Source organism: Myotis nattereri (genome assembly GCF_964212035.1).
Source record: "Myotis nattereri genome assembly, chromosome: 14".
In the NCBI taxonomy this organism is placed as follows: Eukaryota; Metazoa; Chordata; class Mammalia; order Chiroptera; family Vespertilionidae; genus Myotis; species Myotis nattereri.
In genome coordinates, this window is record NC_138089.1 from 60,814,539 (window position 1) to 60,828,838 (window position 14,300).

Below are 14,300 nucleotides of genomic sequence, written 5' to 3' on the forward strand. Positions count from 1 at the left end.
CGGCCCTGGCTTCCTCCTCAGAGCCACCTCGCGTCCCGGGCGCTGAGCTGCGTGTGGTGGACACTTCGGTCAACTCGGTGACTCTGGCCTGGAGCCCGGTGCCTGGAGCATCCAGCTACGTCCTAGCGTGGAGGCCACTTGGGGGCCGAGGTGAGGGGAGGCCAGGCCGGGGGGCTGGCAGGGGGCCCCACGGGGGCTGCTGTTTAGCCGAGTGCTGTGCTCTGCAGAAGTGCCCGGGGCCTCACAGACACTGCCCAGCACCTCGAGCTCCCAGCGGGTGACAGGCTTAGAGCCTGGCATAGCCTACGTCTTCTCCCTGACGCCCGTCCAGCAGGGTGTCCAGGGTCCGCCGGCCTCGGTCACACACAGCCCAGGTATGGCGGCACCGGGTGGGGGGGGCCGAGGGGGTGGCCAGACGCACCAGCCTCTTCAGTAACTCGCCCCCCCGCCCCCCGCAGCGTGTCCCCGAGGCCTGATGGACGTCGTGTTCCTGGTACACACCACGCGGGACAGCGCCCATCGCTCAGCCGCCGTGACCACAGCCCTGGAGCGTCTGGTGTCTGCACTTGGGCCTCTCGGGCCACAGGCGGTCCAGGTTTGGCCCCAGAGGCAGCCCGACCCCGGCCTGTCCCGCTGCCCCCCACCCTGGGCTCCGCACCAGCTACCCTGTCCCCACCTACCGCGGGCCCAGGGTCCCTCCCAGCCCTTCCCCGGGTGCCAGGTCTGACCTGCTGCTCCGCGCCCTCTCCTGCCATCACTGCTGCCCCTGCTGATTCAGGCTGAGTCTGCCCTCGGGCTCTGGGCCCCCGTCCAGGCTCTGTGTCCCCTCCCCCAGGTGGGCCTCCTGTCCTACAGTCACCGGGCCTCGCCGCTGTTCCCGCTGAACGGCTCCCATGACCTCGGCGTCGTCCTGCAGAGGATCCGCGACATCCCCTACCTGGACCCCAGTGGGAACAACCTGGGTAAGGGCTGCAGTGGAGGGGTCGTGGGCTCCCGTCCGGAGCTCGGCGCCTGGGTTCTGACGCGTCCTTTCTCCAGGCGCAGCCGTGGCCTCCGCCCAGAGATACCTGCTGGCACCAGATGCTCCCGGGCGCCGCGGGCAGGCGCCGGGGGTGATGGTGCTGTTAGTGGACGAGCCCTTGAGAGGCGACATCTTCCACGCCGTCCGCGAGGCCCAGGCCGCGGGTGAGGTGCGGGGCTGCTGGGAGGGGCGCCCGGCGGGGGGCTGGCCAGCGGGTGTCATGCGGGCTGTGGGCCCTCCTCAGGGCTGCAAGTGACGGCCCTGGGCCTGGCGGGGGCCGACCTGGAGCAGCTGCGTCGCTTGGCGGCGGGCACGGGCCCTGTGCAGACCTTCTTCGCGGTGGACGACGGGCCCAGCTTGGACCGGGCAGTCAGTGGTCTGGCAGCGGCCCTGTGCCAGGCAGCCTCTGCCCCGCAGGTTTGGAAGGGGCCTCTGGGGGGCTGGGGCGTGGAGAGAGGGGGTCTGGCGGCTCTGGGCGGAACTGCCTGGCCTTAAGGAGACCCCGTGTCCACAGCCACAGCCCTGCACGGTGCAATGTCCGAAGGTCAGTGTCCAGGGTTGAGAGGGGGGCGAGGGCCATGCCTTTCGCTGGCCACTCTGACCTTTGTCCGGCGTGTCTTTCCCCAGGGCCAGAAGGGGGAGTCCGGAGAGACGGTGAGCAGCCTGGTGGGGGAGAGCATGGCTGGGGGTCAGTGGGGCAGGGGAGGCAGGCAGCCCGGGTCTCACTGGCCACGCCTTTCTAGGGTCTAAAAGGACGAGACGGGGCCCCCGGCCCCCCCGGCCTCCCGGTGAGTGTCCCCCGTGCGGGTCCCCTGTGCCCGGGCCGGGCAGCCTGCTCACTGCTCTCTCCTGCAGGGCAGGGTTGGCCCTCCTGGCCCCCAGGGGCCCCCTGGGAGTTCCCTGGCGAAGGGCGACAGGGTGAGTGTGGACCCGCTGCGGTTCCTGGGGAAAGAGGGACGGAAAGAGCCGTTAAGACCACAGGTGTCCCTAGGAGCCTCGCTGGGTCTGATGGCGCCCACTTCTGTGCAGTTATGAAGAAATTTGGGGGAGGAGTCTGCAGCAGAGAGGGCGTGGGGATGGGGAGAGGGGGGTTGACATCCCCTGGACCCTGGAGAGCCTGGTGGAAGTTCTGAGTCGCAGGAGCAGGAAGCCCCACTGCCAGGCCACTGCCCTGGGCCCGGAGCCGGCTCCGTCCAGCTTGGAGGGGCAGCCTCTCCCCAGGCCCCACCCCCACGGCACTCACCGTGGGCCTGCAGAGCCAGGAGTCGGATAAAGAACAGTCTGGGCTCCCCCAGGGGCCCTGAGGGAGGGGGAGAGGGAGGGAGAAGGGGAGGGGGAGGAGGAGGGTCCTGGGAGGGTCCCCCCCAGCCCTGACCTCTTTGCCTCTTTAGGGCTCCCCTGGGGTGGATGGGGCTCCAGGCAGCCCTGGCCTCCCTGGGATTCCTGGGACACCTGGCCCGAAGGTGAGTGCGCCTTGCCCTGCGGGTCGCACGGCGGGTCATGCAGAGGGAGGGGTGGTGTCCTGACTCCGGCCTCCTTTACAGGGCTCCCCAGGGGGGCCCGGCCCTCGTGGAGATCCGGTGAGTTTGTGGTCCCTTCTCTGCTCTCCCAGCATCTTCCCAGGGCTCTCTGTGCAGAGCGGGGACCAGGGGCGGGGGGTGGGGGTGGGGGTTGGCCCGTGGGGGCCCACCCGGGACTCACCTGAGATCAAGCATCACCCTTTGGCCTGTTTTGTCCTCAGGGAGAGCGAGGACCTCGAGGCCCAAAGGGGGAGCCAGTAAGTGGAAGGGGAGGAGGTGGGTTCCCTAAGGCCCCATAAGGAATAGCGGGGGCACCTCCAGGGGCTCCCCACCCCCCCCGCAAGCCTCCTGTGCCCAGAATTGCACCCAGGATTCTGCTGCACCCTCTGTCCTGCAGGGAGAGCCCGGCCGAGTGGCGGGGGGCGATGGCCCAGGCCTTCCTGGACCTCCGGTGAGCTCTAGGGCGCGCGGGGCAGTGAGGTGCGGGCTGGGGGGGGGCACGGGAGGCGGGTGGGGGGTCTGTGGGGGGTGCTTTATACGCTGTCTTCTCCATCAGGGCCCTCCTGGATCTCAGGGCCCATTGGGGGACCCAGGACCTCGGGGTCCCCCAGGACCTCCTGGAGCAGCTGTGAAGGTGACAGCATGACCCTCATGGTCTCATGACTTCAGTGCGACCCTTTGACCTGGTGACTCCCTTTGAACCCGACGGGTCCGTCTGAGCCCGTGGGAACCCTCGACTCCCCCCCGTGGCCCCTCAGTGACCCCATGACCTTCATTGTCCAGTTGGGCCCGGTGACCCTCCTTCCTCCTGTGTCTGGGAGTGGAGGGGTGGTCCAGGGTCACGAGGTCACGAGGTCACGATCTGTCTTCCAGGGTGACAAAGGCGACCGTGGGGAGCGGGTAAGCGAGGGACAGGGTGGCAGGGGTGGCTGGGAGCAGGTTCCCCGTGACCGTCCCCTGACCTGCTGTTCTCGCCAGGGCCCCCCTGGACCAGGCGCGGGTGGCACTGCTGCCGGGGATCCCGGGCTGCCGGTGAGGCCCCCAGAGGGGCTGGGGCGCTGCTGGAGCAGGGTGGGTGCTGGGCCTTACAGTTTGGGGCTCACATGTGTACTCCCTTCCTCCCAGGGTCTCCCTGGAAGCCCCGGACCCCAAGGCCCCGCGGGCGCCCCTGGGGAGAAAGGAGAGAAGGTAGGACCCCTGACCTGCTGGTGCCAGGGCTGGGGCAGGGCCTGGGGTGGGGAGCAGGTTATGGACCCTCTGTTTCTCCCTCAGGGCGACTGTGAGGACGGAGCCCCAGGCCTCCCAGGACCACCTGGGCCCCCGGGTGAGCCGGTGAGTGCGGGGCATGGCCCCAGCCCCGACCCTCAGCCCTCAGCCCCTGCTCCACCCTCTGCCCGAGCCTAACCCTCTGCACCCCTCCCAGGGCCTCCGGGGACTTCCTGGAGATGTTGGCTCCCGAGTAAGTGCCTCTTAGGAGCGGTCTGGGGTGAGGCTGACACTCTGGGACCCGAGAGGACGGGGGTGGGGGGGTGGGGAGGTTAGGAGGTAAGGGTTCGCTCCCGGTCAGATCGTGGTTTCAGGGTCCAGACGGGCGGACAATCAAGGCCCCTCTCCTGTCTCTCCTCAGGGCGACCGGGGGCTGCCAGGGGCTGTGGGTGAGACTGGAGAGAAGGTAAGTGCAGCCTGGGGGGCTCTCAGGGCCCTGGGGGGGGTGTCTGGGACCAGACTCGGCTCTGACCCGTTCTGTTCCGTCAGGGCCAGCGTGGACCCCCTGGCCCGGTGGGACCCCAGGTGAGCCACTCGCCCCGCTGCTCGCGCCCCGTGACCTGGGCTCTGGCCCCTCCTGGTCTGACTTCTCGCCCTGACCCATGGCCCTGCCCCTGCCCCTCCTCACATGCGGGGGCAGTGCGGACCCTCAGCCCAGGGACCTGCTTTTAGCTCGGACCCTGCTGCACTGACCTGGGCTTCCCCGTCCTGGCTGAGTCTGACCCCTGCAGACCTGCAGCCTGGTCTGGCCTGACGCCCTCCAGCCCCACCCCAACCTCTGGCCCTGGTTTGCCATTTGCCACGACTGCCCGTCCCCCCCTTCACCAGCGTTTCTCCTCCTCGTCCCCAGGGGCTGCCAGGAGTCACCGGGCACCCGGGCGCGGAGGGTCCTGAGGTGAGTGGGACTGTGCTGGGCGCGGGGGGGCCTCATGGGTCCCCCTTCCTGGGCTCACGCTGTCTCCACACAGGGGCCACCCGGACCCACTGGCCGCCGAGGAGAGAAGGTGGGTCGTGGCTGGGGGCTGGGGGCTGGGGGCTGGGGGCTGGGGGCTGTGCCCCACCCCCGGCCCCGCAGCAGGGACTGGGCAGCGAGACACGGGCCTTGGCTTCCTCGGTGGGTCTGTCCCATCTCTGCCTCTGTCCCTTCTCTGCAGGGGGAGCCCGGCCGCCCCGGGGATCCTGCCTCGGTGAGTGCGGGGGCTCCGAGCACAGGGAGGCCCTCGAGCAGGAGACTGACCTGCCAGCCAGCGGCCCCGGGACCCCGGGGCGGCTCCGGCTCAGCTGACTCTCGTGCGGTGACCCCGTGACCTCCCAGCGGGACTGGGAGCTCGGGCAGATGAGCTCTGGGGGCCAGCCTGGCCAGCAAGCTCTGATGTCGTTTGTTTGCAGGGACCTGCTGGTGGGGGCGTCAAAGGAGAGAAGGTGAGTGGGGAGAGCGAGGGCGGTGGTCACAGGGCAGCGGTCACGGTCACAGGGGAGGTCGTGAGGGCTGTGGCGTGATTGTTGATGGTCTCTGTCCCTCCAGGGAGAAGTGGGGCCCAGAGGAGCTGTGGGAGCCAAAGGGGAGCCGGTGAGTGAGGGAGTGTTGGGGGGAGGGGGGTGAAGGCTCCCCGACCCCGACTTCTCATTCTCCCACCCCTAGGGCCCTCCTGGCTTGGCTCTTCCTGGAGACCCCGGCCCCAAGGGCGACCCTGGGAGCCGGGTGAGTAACTGTGGGGAAAGGGGAGTCAGAGGAGGGGGTGTCTGGGAGACCAGCTAAGTCCTGTGCCCCCCGTGCCCCACAGGGCCCCATCGGCCTCACTGGCAGAGCTGGACCCCCGGTGAGTGCCTGTGCCCTGGGTGAGGCCAAGGTGTGGGGTCCCCTCCCCTCCGGTTCTGGCCACCACACGCAGCCCCGTTCTTGCCTCCTCCGCAGGGTGACGCGGGGCCACCTGGAGAGAAGGGCGACCCCGGGCGGCCCGGCGCCCCAGGACCTGTCGGCCCCCGAGGAAGAGACGTAAGAGGGCTGTGTGGGGGTCCCGGGATGGGGGTTCTGGGATGGGGTGTCCGGTATCTCCGGGGTCCTGGGATGGGGTGTCTGGCATCTCTGGGGTCCCGTGGTGGGGTGACCTGGGATGGGGTGTCCTGGGGTGGGGTGTCCGGTATCTCCGGGGTCCCGGGATGGGGTGTCCGGCTTCTCTGGGGTCCCGTGGTGGGGTGACCTGGGATGGGGGTTCTGGGATGGGGTGTCGGGCATTTCCGGGGTCCCGGGACCTGGCTGACCCCCATGTCTCACAGGGCGAAGTTGGAGAGAAAGGCGACGAGGGCCCGCCGGTGAGTCCCCCTGGCCTGTGGGTTCTTACCCTTTACCCTTGAACTGTGACCCTGGGCTGGGACCTCCCCCAGGTCATCAGTCCCCCCTCCCCGAGCCTGTCCGGCCGTGCCCAGTGCCCAGGCCCTCCCTGAGCTCGTCTGATCCGCTCACCACTCCGCGCTTTCTCTCCATCCCAGGGGGACCCAGGTTTGCCGGGAAAAGCTGGCGAGCGAGGCCTGCGGGTGAGGCGTGGCCGGGGCCTGCAGGAGGGCGGGGCCTGCAGGAGGGCGTGGTGGTGGGACCACTGGGGAGAGGCTGGTGAGGGGGACCCTGCAGGAGGCGTGCAGTGACGGGAAACCCTGCGTGGCTTTTGGGGTGATGGGGAACCTGGGACGGTACAGGGGGGCCGGGGGCTTTGGCTCAGACCAGCTGCCTCCCCAGGGTTTGCCAGGAGCTCGGGGGCCTGTGGGTGAGAAGGGAGACCAGGGAGATCCCGGAGAAGACGGGCGGAACGTGAGTCCTCACCTCTGACCCCTGATCCCTGACCTCAACTTCCATCCCCAACCATCCAGTTCCCAACCCCGATCCTGCTATCCCAACCCTGAAATGCTGCCCCCTCACAAGCCTCATTTCCTGCGACCCCCTCGTCACAACCCCCAAAGACCACCAGGATCCCCTGAGTCCTTGGGGTGCTCGCAAAGCTCCCCGAAACCTCTGTGTAAACTCAGTGACCTTGACCTCTGACTTTCTGCAGGGCAGCCCTGGACCCTCTGGGCCCAAAGGGGACCGTGGGGAGCCGGTGAGTCGTACAGTGTCTGGGCTGGTGGGGGGGGGTGCTGGGGATTTCTAGTCTCGAGCTGGTCAGCGGCCACGTAAGGGGCCTGGGGGTCAAGGTGGGGAGCGCTGATGGTCACTCCAGGCCTGCCTGGCCCTCCGGGGTTGGCAGTGGGGGCTGCGGGGTCTCTGGGAGGGCAAACCTGGGCCAGGCCCGGGGCCTCAGGGCTCGGGGATGACCATGACTTCCTTTCTCAGGGGCCCCCAGGACCCCCAGGACGGCTGGTAAGGGTTGAGCTCGGTCTGGTCCTCTGTGGTCCCCTCTCCCGCCCCTGTTGGCGCCTCGCTGTGCCCCTCCTCCCTTCCCCTGACTCCCACAGCCCCCGCGGCCCCATCTGCCCACCAGCCGCCTCCCTGGTTGAACGCCCCTCCCTGTCGTTCCCGCAGGTGGACACGGGAGTCGGAGCCAGAGAGAAGGTATCAGGGCCTGTGGGTGGAGCGAGGCTGAGCACAGGGCATCCGGGGCCCCCACGACAGCCGCCCCTCGCGTGCCCGCGGCTCAGGGCTGTGCGGACAACGGCTTGTCTCTGCCGCAGGGAGAGCCCGGGGACCGTGGACAGGACGGACCTCCAGGGCCCAAGGGGGACCCCGGCCCCCCCGGAGCCTCCGGGGAGAGGGTGAGTGGGGCTGGGCCCGGGGAGGGGGGAGGCCTGGGCAGCGGCTCTGACTCCTCCTTGCCTCATCCTCAGGGCATCGCTGGACTTCGGGGGGCCCCAGGCCCACAGGTGAGTGATGTGCTTGATCCCATCAACCTGCGTCCCCATCTTTTCTTTTTTCTTAATAATTGTGTTGACTTCAGAGAGGAAGGGAGAGGGAGAGAGAAACATCAGTGATGAGAGAGAATCATGGATCAGCTGCCTCCTGCGCGCCCCACACCGGGGACCCGGGCCTGTGCCCTGAGGGGAACCGCACCAGCAACCTCCTGGTTCATGGGTTGATGCCCGACCCCTGAGCCATGCCGGCCGGACCCTGCGCCCCCATCTTGCTCTCACCGCTCTCTGACCTTTTTCCCTCCAGGGGGACCCCGGCACTCGCGGCCCCGCAGGAGACAAGGTGAGAGGAGGTGGAGGTTGCTGGCTGTGGCTTGGGCTCCTCCTTGGAGGCCTCTGACCCCTTGGTTCTCCCCAGGGCGACCGGGGCCCCCCTGGCCTGGACGGCCGCAATGGACTGGACGGGAAGCCAGGAGCCACTGGCCCCCCGGGGCTGCACGTGAGTCATGGTCCCTGCCTGGCGCCCCCTCCCCGCACCCCTCTGAGTGGCCCTGGCCTCACGAGGTCTTCATGGTGTCGATGTGCTCTGGGTGGGTCGGGTGCGTCTCCCAGGACCTGCCTGGGGGGGTGCTGCTACCCTGCCGGCCGTGGGTCCATAGGAACCAGGGCCCCTGACCCCATGGCCACTGTGGGTCTCTTCCCAGGGTGCTCCGGGCAAAGCTGGGGACCCCGGGAGAGACGTAAGTAAGGGGAGGAGTGGGGGGCGGGGCCGAGCTCGCCGTCATCAGGGTCCAGTGTCCGTCTGCAGGGAGGGAGGTGGTCGAGTCCTGTCCTCAGGGGTCCAGTCCCGGCAGGTGCTGGCCGAGCCCCACTCTGGCCTCTGCCCTGGTCCCTTCCCCTGGGAGTTTCAGCCGTGGCCGTGGGTCTCACACTGGAGGAGCATCTTTTTTTTTTTTTTTTTTTTTTTAAATATATTTTATTATTTTATTGATTTTTTACAGAGAGGAAGGGAGAGAGATAGAGAGTTAGAAACATCGATGAGAGAGAATCATCGATCAGCTGCCTCCTGCACATCTCCTGCCGGGGATATGCCCGCAACCCAAGGTACATGCCCTTGACCGGAATCGAACCTGGGACCTTTCAGTCCGCAGGCCGACGCTCTATCCACTGAGCCAAACGGGTTTCGGCTAGAGGAGGAGCATCTTGTTAAAAATGTATTTATTGGTGTCAGAGCGGAAGGGGGAGGGGGAGGGGGAGAGACATCCGTGATGAGAGAATCGTGGATCGGCTCCTCCTGCGGGAGGTTGCGGGATCGAGCCCGCAACCCGGACCTGTGCCCCGACCAGAATCCAACCGTGACCTCCTGGTCACAGGTCAAGGCTCCACCACCGAGCCACAGAGGCCCGGCTGGAGGAGCATCCTGATAGGGTCCTCCCAGGCCATGTGTGCCCTCAATCCTAGCAAAGGCTTTTTCCAGGGCCTTCCGGGCCTCCGAGGAGAACAAGGACCTCCCGGCCCCCCTGGCCTCCCTGGACCACTGGTGAGTCTTGGTTTCCTGGTGCCCTTCTGCCCCCCGACCGCCCACACCCCAGCTCTGACTTCCAGCCGATGGTCTCTTCCCACAGGGAAAGCCGGGCGAGGACGGCAAGCCAGGCCTGAATGGGAAAAACGTAAGTGTCAGGGCAGACGGCGAACCTGCCGAGAAACATCTGCACATGCACACACACGGGACACGCAGGCCGCCTGCACATGCACACGGGACACGCAGGCCGCCTACACATGCACACACGGGACACGCAGGCCGCCTGCACATGCACACACACGGGACACGCAGGCCGCCTGCACATGCACACACACGGGACACGCAGACCGCCTGCACATGCACACACACGGGACACGCAGGCCGCCTGCACATGCACACACACGGGACACGCAGGCCGCCTGCACATGCACACACATGGGACACACAGGCCGCCTGCACATGCACACACACGGGACACGCAGGCTGCCTGCACATGCACACACATGGGACGTGCAGGCCGCCTGCACATGCAACAGTCCGGGGTGCAGGCATGGAGCGCACACACAGACACGCTGAGATGGGCAGACATGACCCGTGTGTGCACACAGCGGCTGCAGTGAGCTCAGTGGGCACACTGGTGCGCTCAGATGGGCCGACACACCCACACCCACAGCTGTGGCTAGGGTAACCCACAGCCACGGACCAGGAGTCACAGACACAGGCTGAATGAGCAGACATGGGGGAGCCATACACAGGGCCCGTGGAAACATGTCACACAAGCACCTCCACACACACTCAGACGTGTGCTAAGACACAGACCCAGGGCCGCATGAGGACCTGTGTTGGGACTTGGCGAGACACACATTCAAGGCTCTGACATGTACACGCTCTGGGACATGGACACGTGCATTTGTATCTGTAGTCGCTCATACACATACATGCGCCACACATACTGAGATGATACACATACTTGCAGACAAGTCACACAGACACTTCTCAAGCCCCAGGGACGTACAGACACGTGTTCATCCAGTGCGTGCGGCATAAGCCCCGCCCACACGCACTTACCCAGTGTTGCCCACGGGACACGCAGACCCACGCACAGGCACACATGCTGACACACAGACCCAGGATATGTGCAGGCGGGGGGTTACGTGTAGGAAGCCAGAGACAGAGCATATGTGTAGTTACGGGTGGAGCCAGCAGACCTGCACAGGCACACCCGCTGGCGTGCAACAGCTCACACGGATGGTCACAGGCCACAGGCCACAGGCCAGGCTCCGAGACCACGGAGGCGGGGAGCTATGGGCTCGGAGGGTCACCTGACCGCTGCCCAGACGGTCAGACGCTGGAGCTGTTTGGGCTGATGTGCGTCCTCTGTCCACAGGGAGAAGCTGGGGACCCCGGCGAGGACGGGAGGAAGGTAAAGCCCCGCCCCTGGGCTTCGCTCGGCCCCAGACCAGGCCCGTGGCTGCAGCGCCCTTGTCTTCCTTCCACAGGGAGAGAAGGGAGACGCGGGCGCCCCCGGGAGAGAAGTGAGTACGAGTCCTCTGCAACCTCTAACCCATGACCCTGACCCTGATGCTGACCCATGACCCTGACGCTGACCCATGACCCATGACGCTGACCCATGACCCTGACGCTGACCCATGACCCTGACGCTGACCCATGACCCATGACGCTGACCCATGACCCTGACCCATGAACCTGACGCTGACCCATGACCCTGACGCTGACCCATGACCCATGATGCTGACCCATGACCCTGACGCTGACCCATGACCCTGACGCTGACGCTGACCCATGACCCTGGGATATGGCTCCGGTCGTTCTGGGACCTCAGGGCCTGATGCCGGCTGCCTCCACAGGGTCACGATGGCCCCAAGGGTGACCGCGGAGCCCCTGGGAGCCCTGGCCTCCCCGGCCCCCCGGGCCTCCCCGGGCAGGTGGGCCCTCCCGGCCAGGTGAGTGTTCAGGGGGAACGTAGGACTTGGGAGCAACAGCGGCCATGGCATCCCCACCGGACCCCCGCCCCGGCCCACGGTCCTGTGTGACCCCCGTGTTCTGTCACGTCTCAGGGTTTCCCTGGCGTCCCAGGAAGTCCGGGCCCCAAGGTGAGCGGCCTGCTGGGGAGGAGGTGGGGAGGCTGCGCGCTGGGCACCCCCACCTGACCGTTGTTTGTGCTCAGGGTGACCGAGGGGACACCGGATCCAAAGGCGAGCAGGTGAGGTCCCCCCTTTCCCCTGCCCGGCCCACACAAGCGCACGCGCCCCCACGCGGCCCAGCACCCTGTCTCTTCTGTGCCCAGGGCCTCCCAGGGGAGCGCGGCCTGAGAGGAGAGCCAGGGAGCAGCCCGGTGAGTGCTGGGGCCTCCGGGGGCCCCCTCCCTATCGCCCCGTGTGAGGTCCCACAGTCTGTCCTGTTTGCCGGCCGCTGGCCCTGCTGGATTCCTGCAGCCTCCCCTCGGGAACCTGGGCAAGGGGACACGCCAGGCGGGGCTCCCAGTGGCCTTGCGCCCTCAACCCGGGGCTGAGGGCCCTGGAGAAAGTCCGGGGAGCAGGCATGGAGGCGAATCCCGGCGTGAAGGGAGGGGCAGGGCTGTCTCCCACGGGCACCCCCTCACCCAGCCTGTGTTTCCAGAATGTGGAGCGGCTGCTGGAAAACATTGGGATCAAGGTCGGTGGTTTGGGGTCTGGGTGTGGGCACGGGAGGGGGGAGGGGCATGGGGCAAGTATGCCCACGGGGGCGGGGCGGGGGGGGAGGGCGGGGCGGGAGCCAGGGCCTGGGCTGCAGCAACAGCCCCTCCCTGCCTCAGACCTCAGCCCTGCGGGAGATGGTGGAGACCTGGCACGAGAGCTCTGGGCAGCTCCTGCCCGGGCCTGAGCGGCGCGGCCCCAAGGGGGACCCAGGCGAGCAGGGCCCCCCAGGCAAGCAGGTGTGTGAGGCCGCTCGGTGGGTGCCCGGGGGGGGGGGCAGGGTCGCAGGGCCCCCAGCACTCACTCTTCCCTCCGCCAGGGCCCCATCGGCTTCTCCGGAGACCGCGGGCTGAAGGGAGACCGTGGAGACCCCGGCCCGCAGGGGCCGCCCGGCCTGGCCCTCGGGGAGAGGGGCGCCCCGGGACCTCCTGGCCTGGCCGGGGAGCCGGGGAAGCCTGGCATTCCTGGGCTCCCGGGCTCGGCTGGGGTCGCGGGGGAGGCAGGAAGGCCAGGAGAACGGGTGAGCCTGGGGGATGCCGGGAGCCAGGGAAGGGGGGTCAGGAGCTGGACTCCCCACAAACATACCCACCCCACTCTGTGCACTCAGGGAGAACGGGGAGAGAAAGGAGAACGCGGAGAACAGGTGAGCTGGGCGGGCCTCGGGCGGCGCGGCCTAAGGCCTGGCGAGGCAGCCACCCCCTCTCTTTCCCGCAGGGCAGAGCCGGCCCCCCGGGCCTCCCCGGACCCCCCGGACCGCCCGGCGACAAGGTGCCCGCCCCGCCCCCTCCTGTGCCTGCTGTCGCTAGGAAGCCGCCTTTAGTGTAGCCCGGAAACGCCATGTGGTGTCTCTGACCCCATGACCTCTGGCCCCTGTGACCTGGGATGACCTCTCCATGCCTCCGTGACAGACGCATCTCTCCCCTCTGACCTTGTGCTCGTAGGTGGACGTGGACAAGCCAGGTCCTGGGCCGTCTGGGGAGCAAGGACCCCCTGGACTCAAGGGCGCGAAGGTCGGTGTGTGGGGTCAGCCTGGGGCCCACCTCCTGCCTGGGGCCCGGGGCCTGGCCTGACATGTCGTCCCCACAGGGGGAGCCAGGCAGTGACGGCGACCGAGGCCCCAAAGGAGACAGGGTGAGCCCCCCGCCCCCGCCCCCGCCCCCTGCTCTGCGGGGCCCGCTGGGCGGGTGTGTGGGCACCGGAGGGCAGTGACGGGCCTCAGCGAGCTACTCACCTGCAGGGGGCGCCGGGCAGCAAGGGCGAGCAGGGGGAGCCTGGACAGAGGGGCCAAGGCGGCATCCCGGTGAGTCCTGCGGGCGCCTGTGGGCTCACCCGCGGCGCCTGGACCAGCGTCTGCAGCGCCTGGGACGGGGGGAGGGGGGGCGGACGGACAGACTGTGGGGCGGGGTAGGGACAGCGCGGCCTGAAACCCCTTCTCTGCAGGGTCTGCCGGGAGAGCGCGGTGTGGCTGGGCCCGAAGGGAAGCCGGTGAGTGGAGGCAGGAGGAGCTGGGCTCGGGGGCTGCTGTGACCCCTGCTCCCCGGGGCTCAGTGACGGGGGGTGGGGTTGGGGGGGCCTGTGAGCCGGGTGTGAGTGCGGACGCAGGATGTGTGTGTGTGTGTGTGTGGTGTGTCGTGTGTGGTGTGTGTGTGTGTGTGTGGTGTGTCGTGTGTGTGTGTGGTGTGTCGTGTGTGTGTGGTGTGTCGTGTGTGTGTGTGGTGTGTCGTGTGTGTGTGGTGTGTCGTGTGTGTGTGTGGGGGGTGTCGTGTGTGTGTGTGTGTGGGTGTCGTGTGTGGGTGTGTGTGTGGGGGGAAGGGGGTTATCTGTGCACCTGCACGCACAGGCCCGTATGTGCTGTCCATGAGGAGCAGCCTTGGGCATGGATGGCGTGACCTGTGCTGGGGGTGGAGGCATGGACGTGCCCAAGTGAGGCTCGGATCGAGGCTCAGCAGCCCCTTCTCTCTCCAGGGCCTGCAAGGTCCAAGGGGGGCCCCTGGCCCAGCGGTGAGTACCCAGAATCCTCCCCTCCTGCCCCTCCTGCCCAGCCCCACAGGGGCAGCACGGCCTCCTCGGACCCTCTCTCCCACAGGGTGGCCACGGAGACCCTGGACCACCTGGGGCCCCGGTGAGTGACAGGCGGCACCGCCCCGCAGGGGGGGGGGCACGGGGGTGGGGGAGGGTCAGGCCCCACGGAGGAGCCAGACCTTGTCTGTGTTGATCCCTGAGCCCAGGGGGGTGGCTCTGACCCCTGACCCCTGCCCTTGACACCTCTCTCTCTAGGGTCTCGCTGGTCCCGCGGGGCCGCAGGGGCCGTCGGGGCTGAAGGTGAGTGCAGGCGTGTGCGGGTGTGGCTGGGAGGAGCCGTGCAGCGCGGGGTACCCTCTGCCCCCGCTGGGCTGAGCGCCAAGGTGCCCACCTGGCGGCTGTGGGCGGGGCTGCGA

The 14,300-nt window shown here is 68.0% G+C and overlaps 1 protein-coding gene across 1 annotated transcript in view; it reads left to right on the forward strand.

The window, feature by feature from the left end:
• Positions 1–14,300, forward strand: part of COL7A1 (collagen type VII alpha 1 chain) — a gene marked incomplete at its 5' end in the record, with an annotated part of 32,348 nt that overhangs the window by 7,198 nt on the left and 10,850 nt on the right. Inside the window, 61 exons of the mRNA XM_081105896.1 lie at positions 22–150; positions 228–374; positions 459–595; positions 836–962; positions 1,039–1,185; positions 1,266–1,438; positions 1,536–1,565; positions 1,649–1,675; positions 1,765–1,809; positions 1,877–1,939; positions 2,413–2,484; positions 2,566–2,601; positions 2,763–2,798; positions 2,939–2,992; positions 3,098–3,175; positions 3,415–3,441; positions 3,520–3,573; positions 3,667–3,729; positions 3,814–3,873; positions 3,965–4,000; positions 4,169–4,213; positions 4,297–4,332; positions 4,658–4,702; positions 4,776–4,811; positions 4,962–4,994; positions 5,197–5,229; positions 5,333–5,377; positions 5,450–5,509; positions 5,592–5,627; positions 5,723–5,803; positions 6,085–6,120; positions 6,298–6,342; positions 6,542–6,613; positions 6,855–6,899; positions 7,133–7,159; positions 7,322–7,351; positions 7,471–7,551; positions 7,624–7,659; positions 7,952–7,987; positions 8,063–8,143; positions 8,349–8,384; positions 9,122–9,184; positions 9,270–9,314; positions 10,554–10,589; positions 10,666–10,701; positions 11,035–11,130; positions 11,245–11,280; positions 11,355–11,390; positions 11,475–11,522; positions 11,807–11,842; positions 11,982–12,101; positions 12,182–12,382; positions 12,470–12,505; positions 12,577–12,630; positions 12,804–12,872; positions 12,949–12,993; positions 13,100–13,162; positions 13,303–13,347; positions 13,828–13,863; positions 13,949–13,984; positions 14,140–14,184. Of these exons, the coding sequence (XP_080962022.1) occupies positions 22–150; positions 228–374; positions 459–595; positions 836–962; positions 1,039–1,185; positions 1,266–1,438; positions 1,536–1,565; positions 1,649–1,675; positions 1,765–1,809; positions 1,877–1,939; positions 2,413–2,484; positions 2,566–2,601; positions 2,763–2,798; positions 2,939–2,992; positions 3,098–3,175; positions 3,415–3,441; positions 3,520–3,573; positions 3,667–3,729; positions 3,814–3,873; positions 3,965–4,000; positions 4,169–4,213; positions 4,297–4,332; positions 4,658–4,702; positions 4,776–4,811; positions 4,962–4,994; positions 5,197–5,229; positions 5,333–5,377; positions 5,450–5,509; positions 5,592–5,627; positions 5,723–5,803; positions 6,085–6,120; positions 6,298–6,342; positions 6,542–6,613; positions 6,855–6,899; positions 7,133–7,159; positions 7,322–7,351; positions 7,471–7,551; positions 7,624–7,659; positions 7,952–7,987; positions 8,063–8,143; positions 8,349–8,384; positions 9,122–9,184; positions 9,270–9,314; positions 10,554–10,589; positions 10,666–10,701; positions 11,035–11,130; positions 11,245–11,280; positions 11,355–11,390; positions 11,475–11,522; positions 11,807–11,842; positions 11,982–12,101; positions 12,182–12,382; positions 12,470–12,505; positions 12,577–12,630; positions 12,804–12,872; positions 12,949–12,993; positions 13,100–13,162; positions 13,303–13,347; positions 13,828–13,863; positions 13,949–13,984; positions 14,140–14,184 (3,698 nt within the window). The remainder of the gene's footprint in view (positions 1–21; positions 151–227; positions 375–458; positions 596–835; positions 963–1,038; positions 1,186–1,265; positions 1,439–1,535; positions 1,566–1,648; positions 1,676–1,764; positions 1,810–1,876; positions 1,940–2,412; positions 2,485–2,565; positions 2,602–2,762; positions 2,799–2,938; positions 2,993–3,097; positions 3,176–3,414; positions 3,442–3,519; positions 3,574–3,666; positions 3,730–3,813; positions 3,874–3,964; positions 4,001–4,168; positions 4,214–4,296; positions 4,333–4,657; positions 4,703–4,775; positions 4,812–4,961; positions 4,995–5,196; positions 5,230–5,332; positions 5,378–5,449; positions 5,510–5,591; positions 5,628–5,722; positions 5,804–6,084; positions 6,121–6,297; positions 6,343–6,541; positions 6,614–6,854; positions 6,900–7,132; positions 7,160–7,321; positions 7,352–7,470; positions 7,552–7,623; positions 7,660–7,951; positions 7,988–8,062; positions 8,144–8,348; positions 8,385–9,121; positions 9,185–9,269; positions 9,315–10,553; positions 10,590–10,665; positions 10,702–11,034; positions 11,131–11,244; positions 11,281–11,354; positions 11,391–11,474; positions 11,523–11,806; positions 11,843–11,981; positions 12,102–12,181; positions 12,383–12,469; positions 12,506–12,576; positions 12,631–12,803; positions 12,873–12,948; positions 12,994–13,099; positions 13,163–13,302; positions 13,348–13,827; positions 13,864–13,948; positions 13,985–14,139; positions 14,185–14,300) is intronic.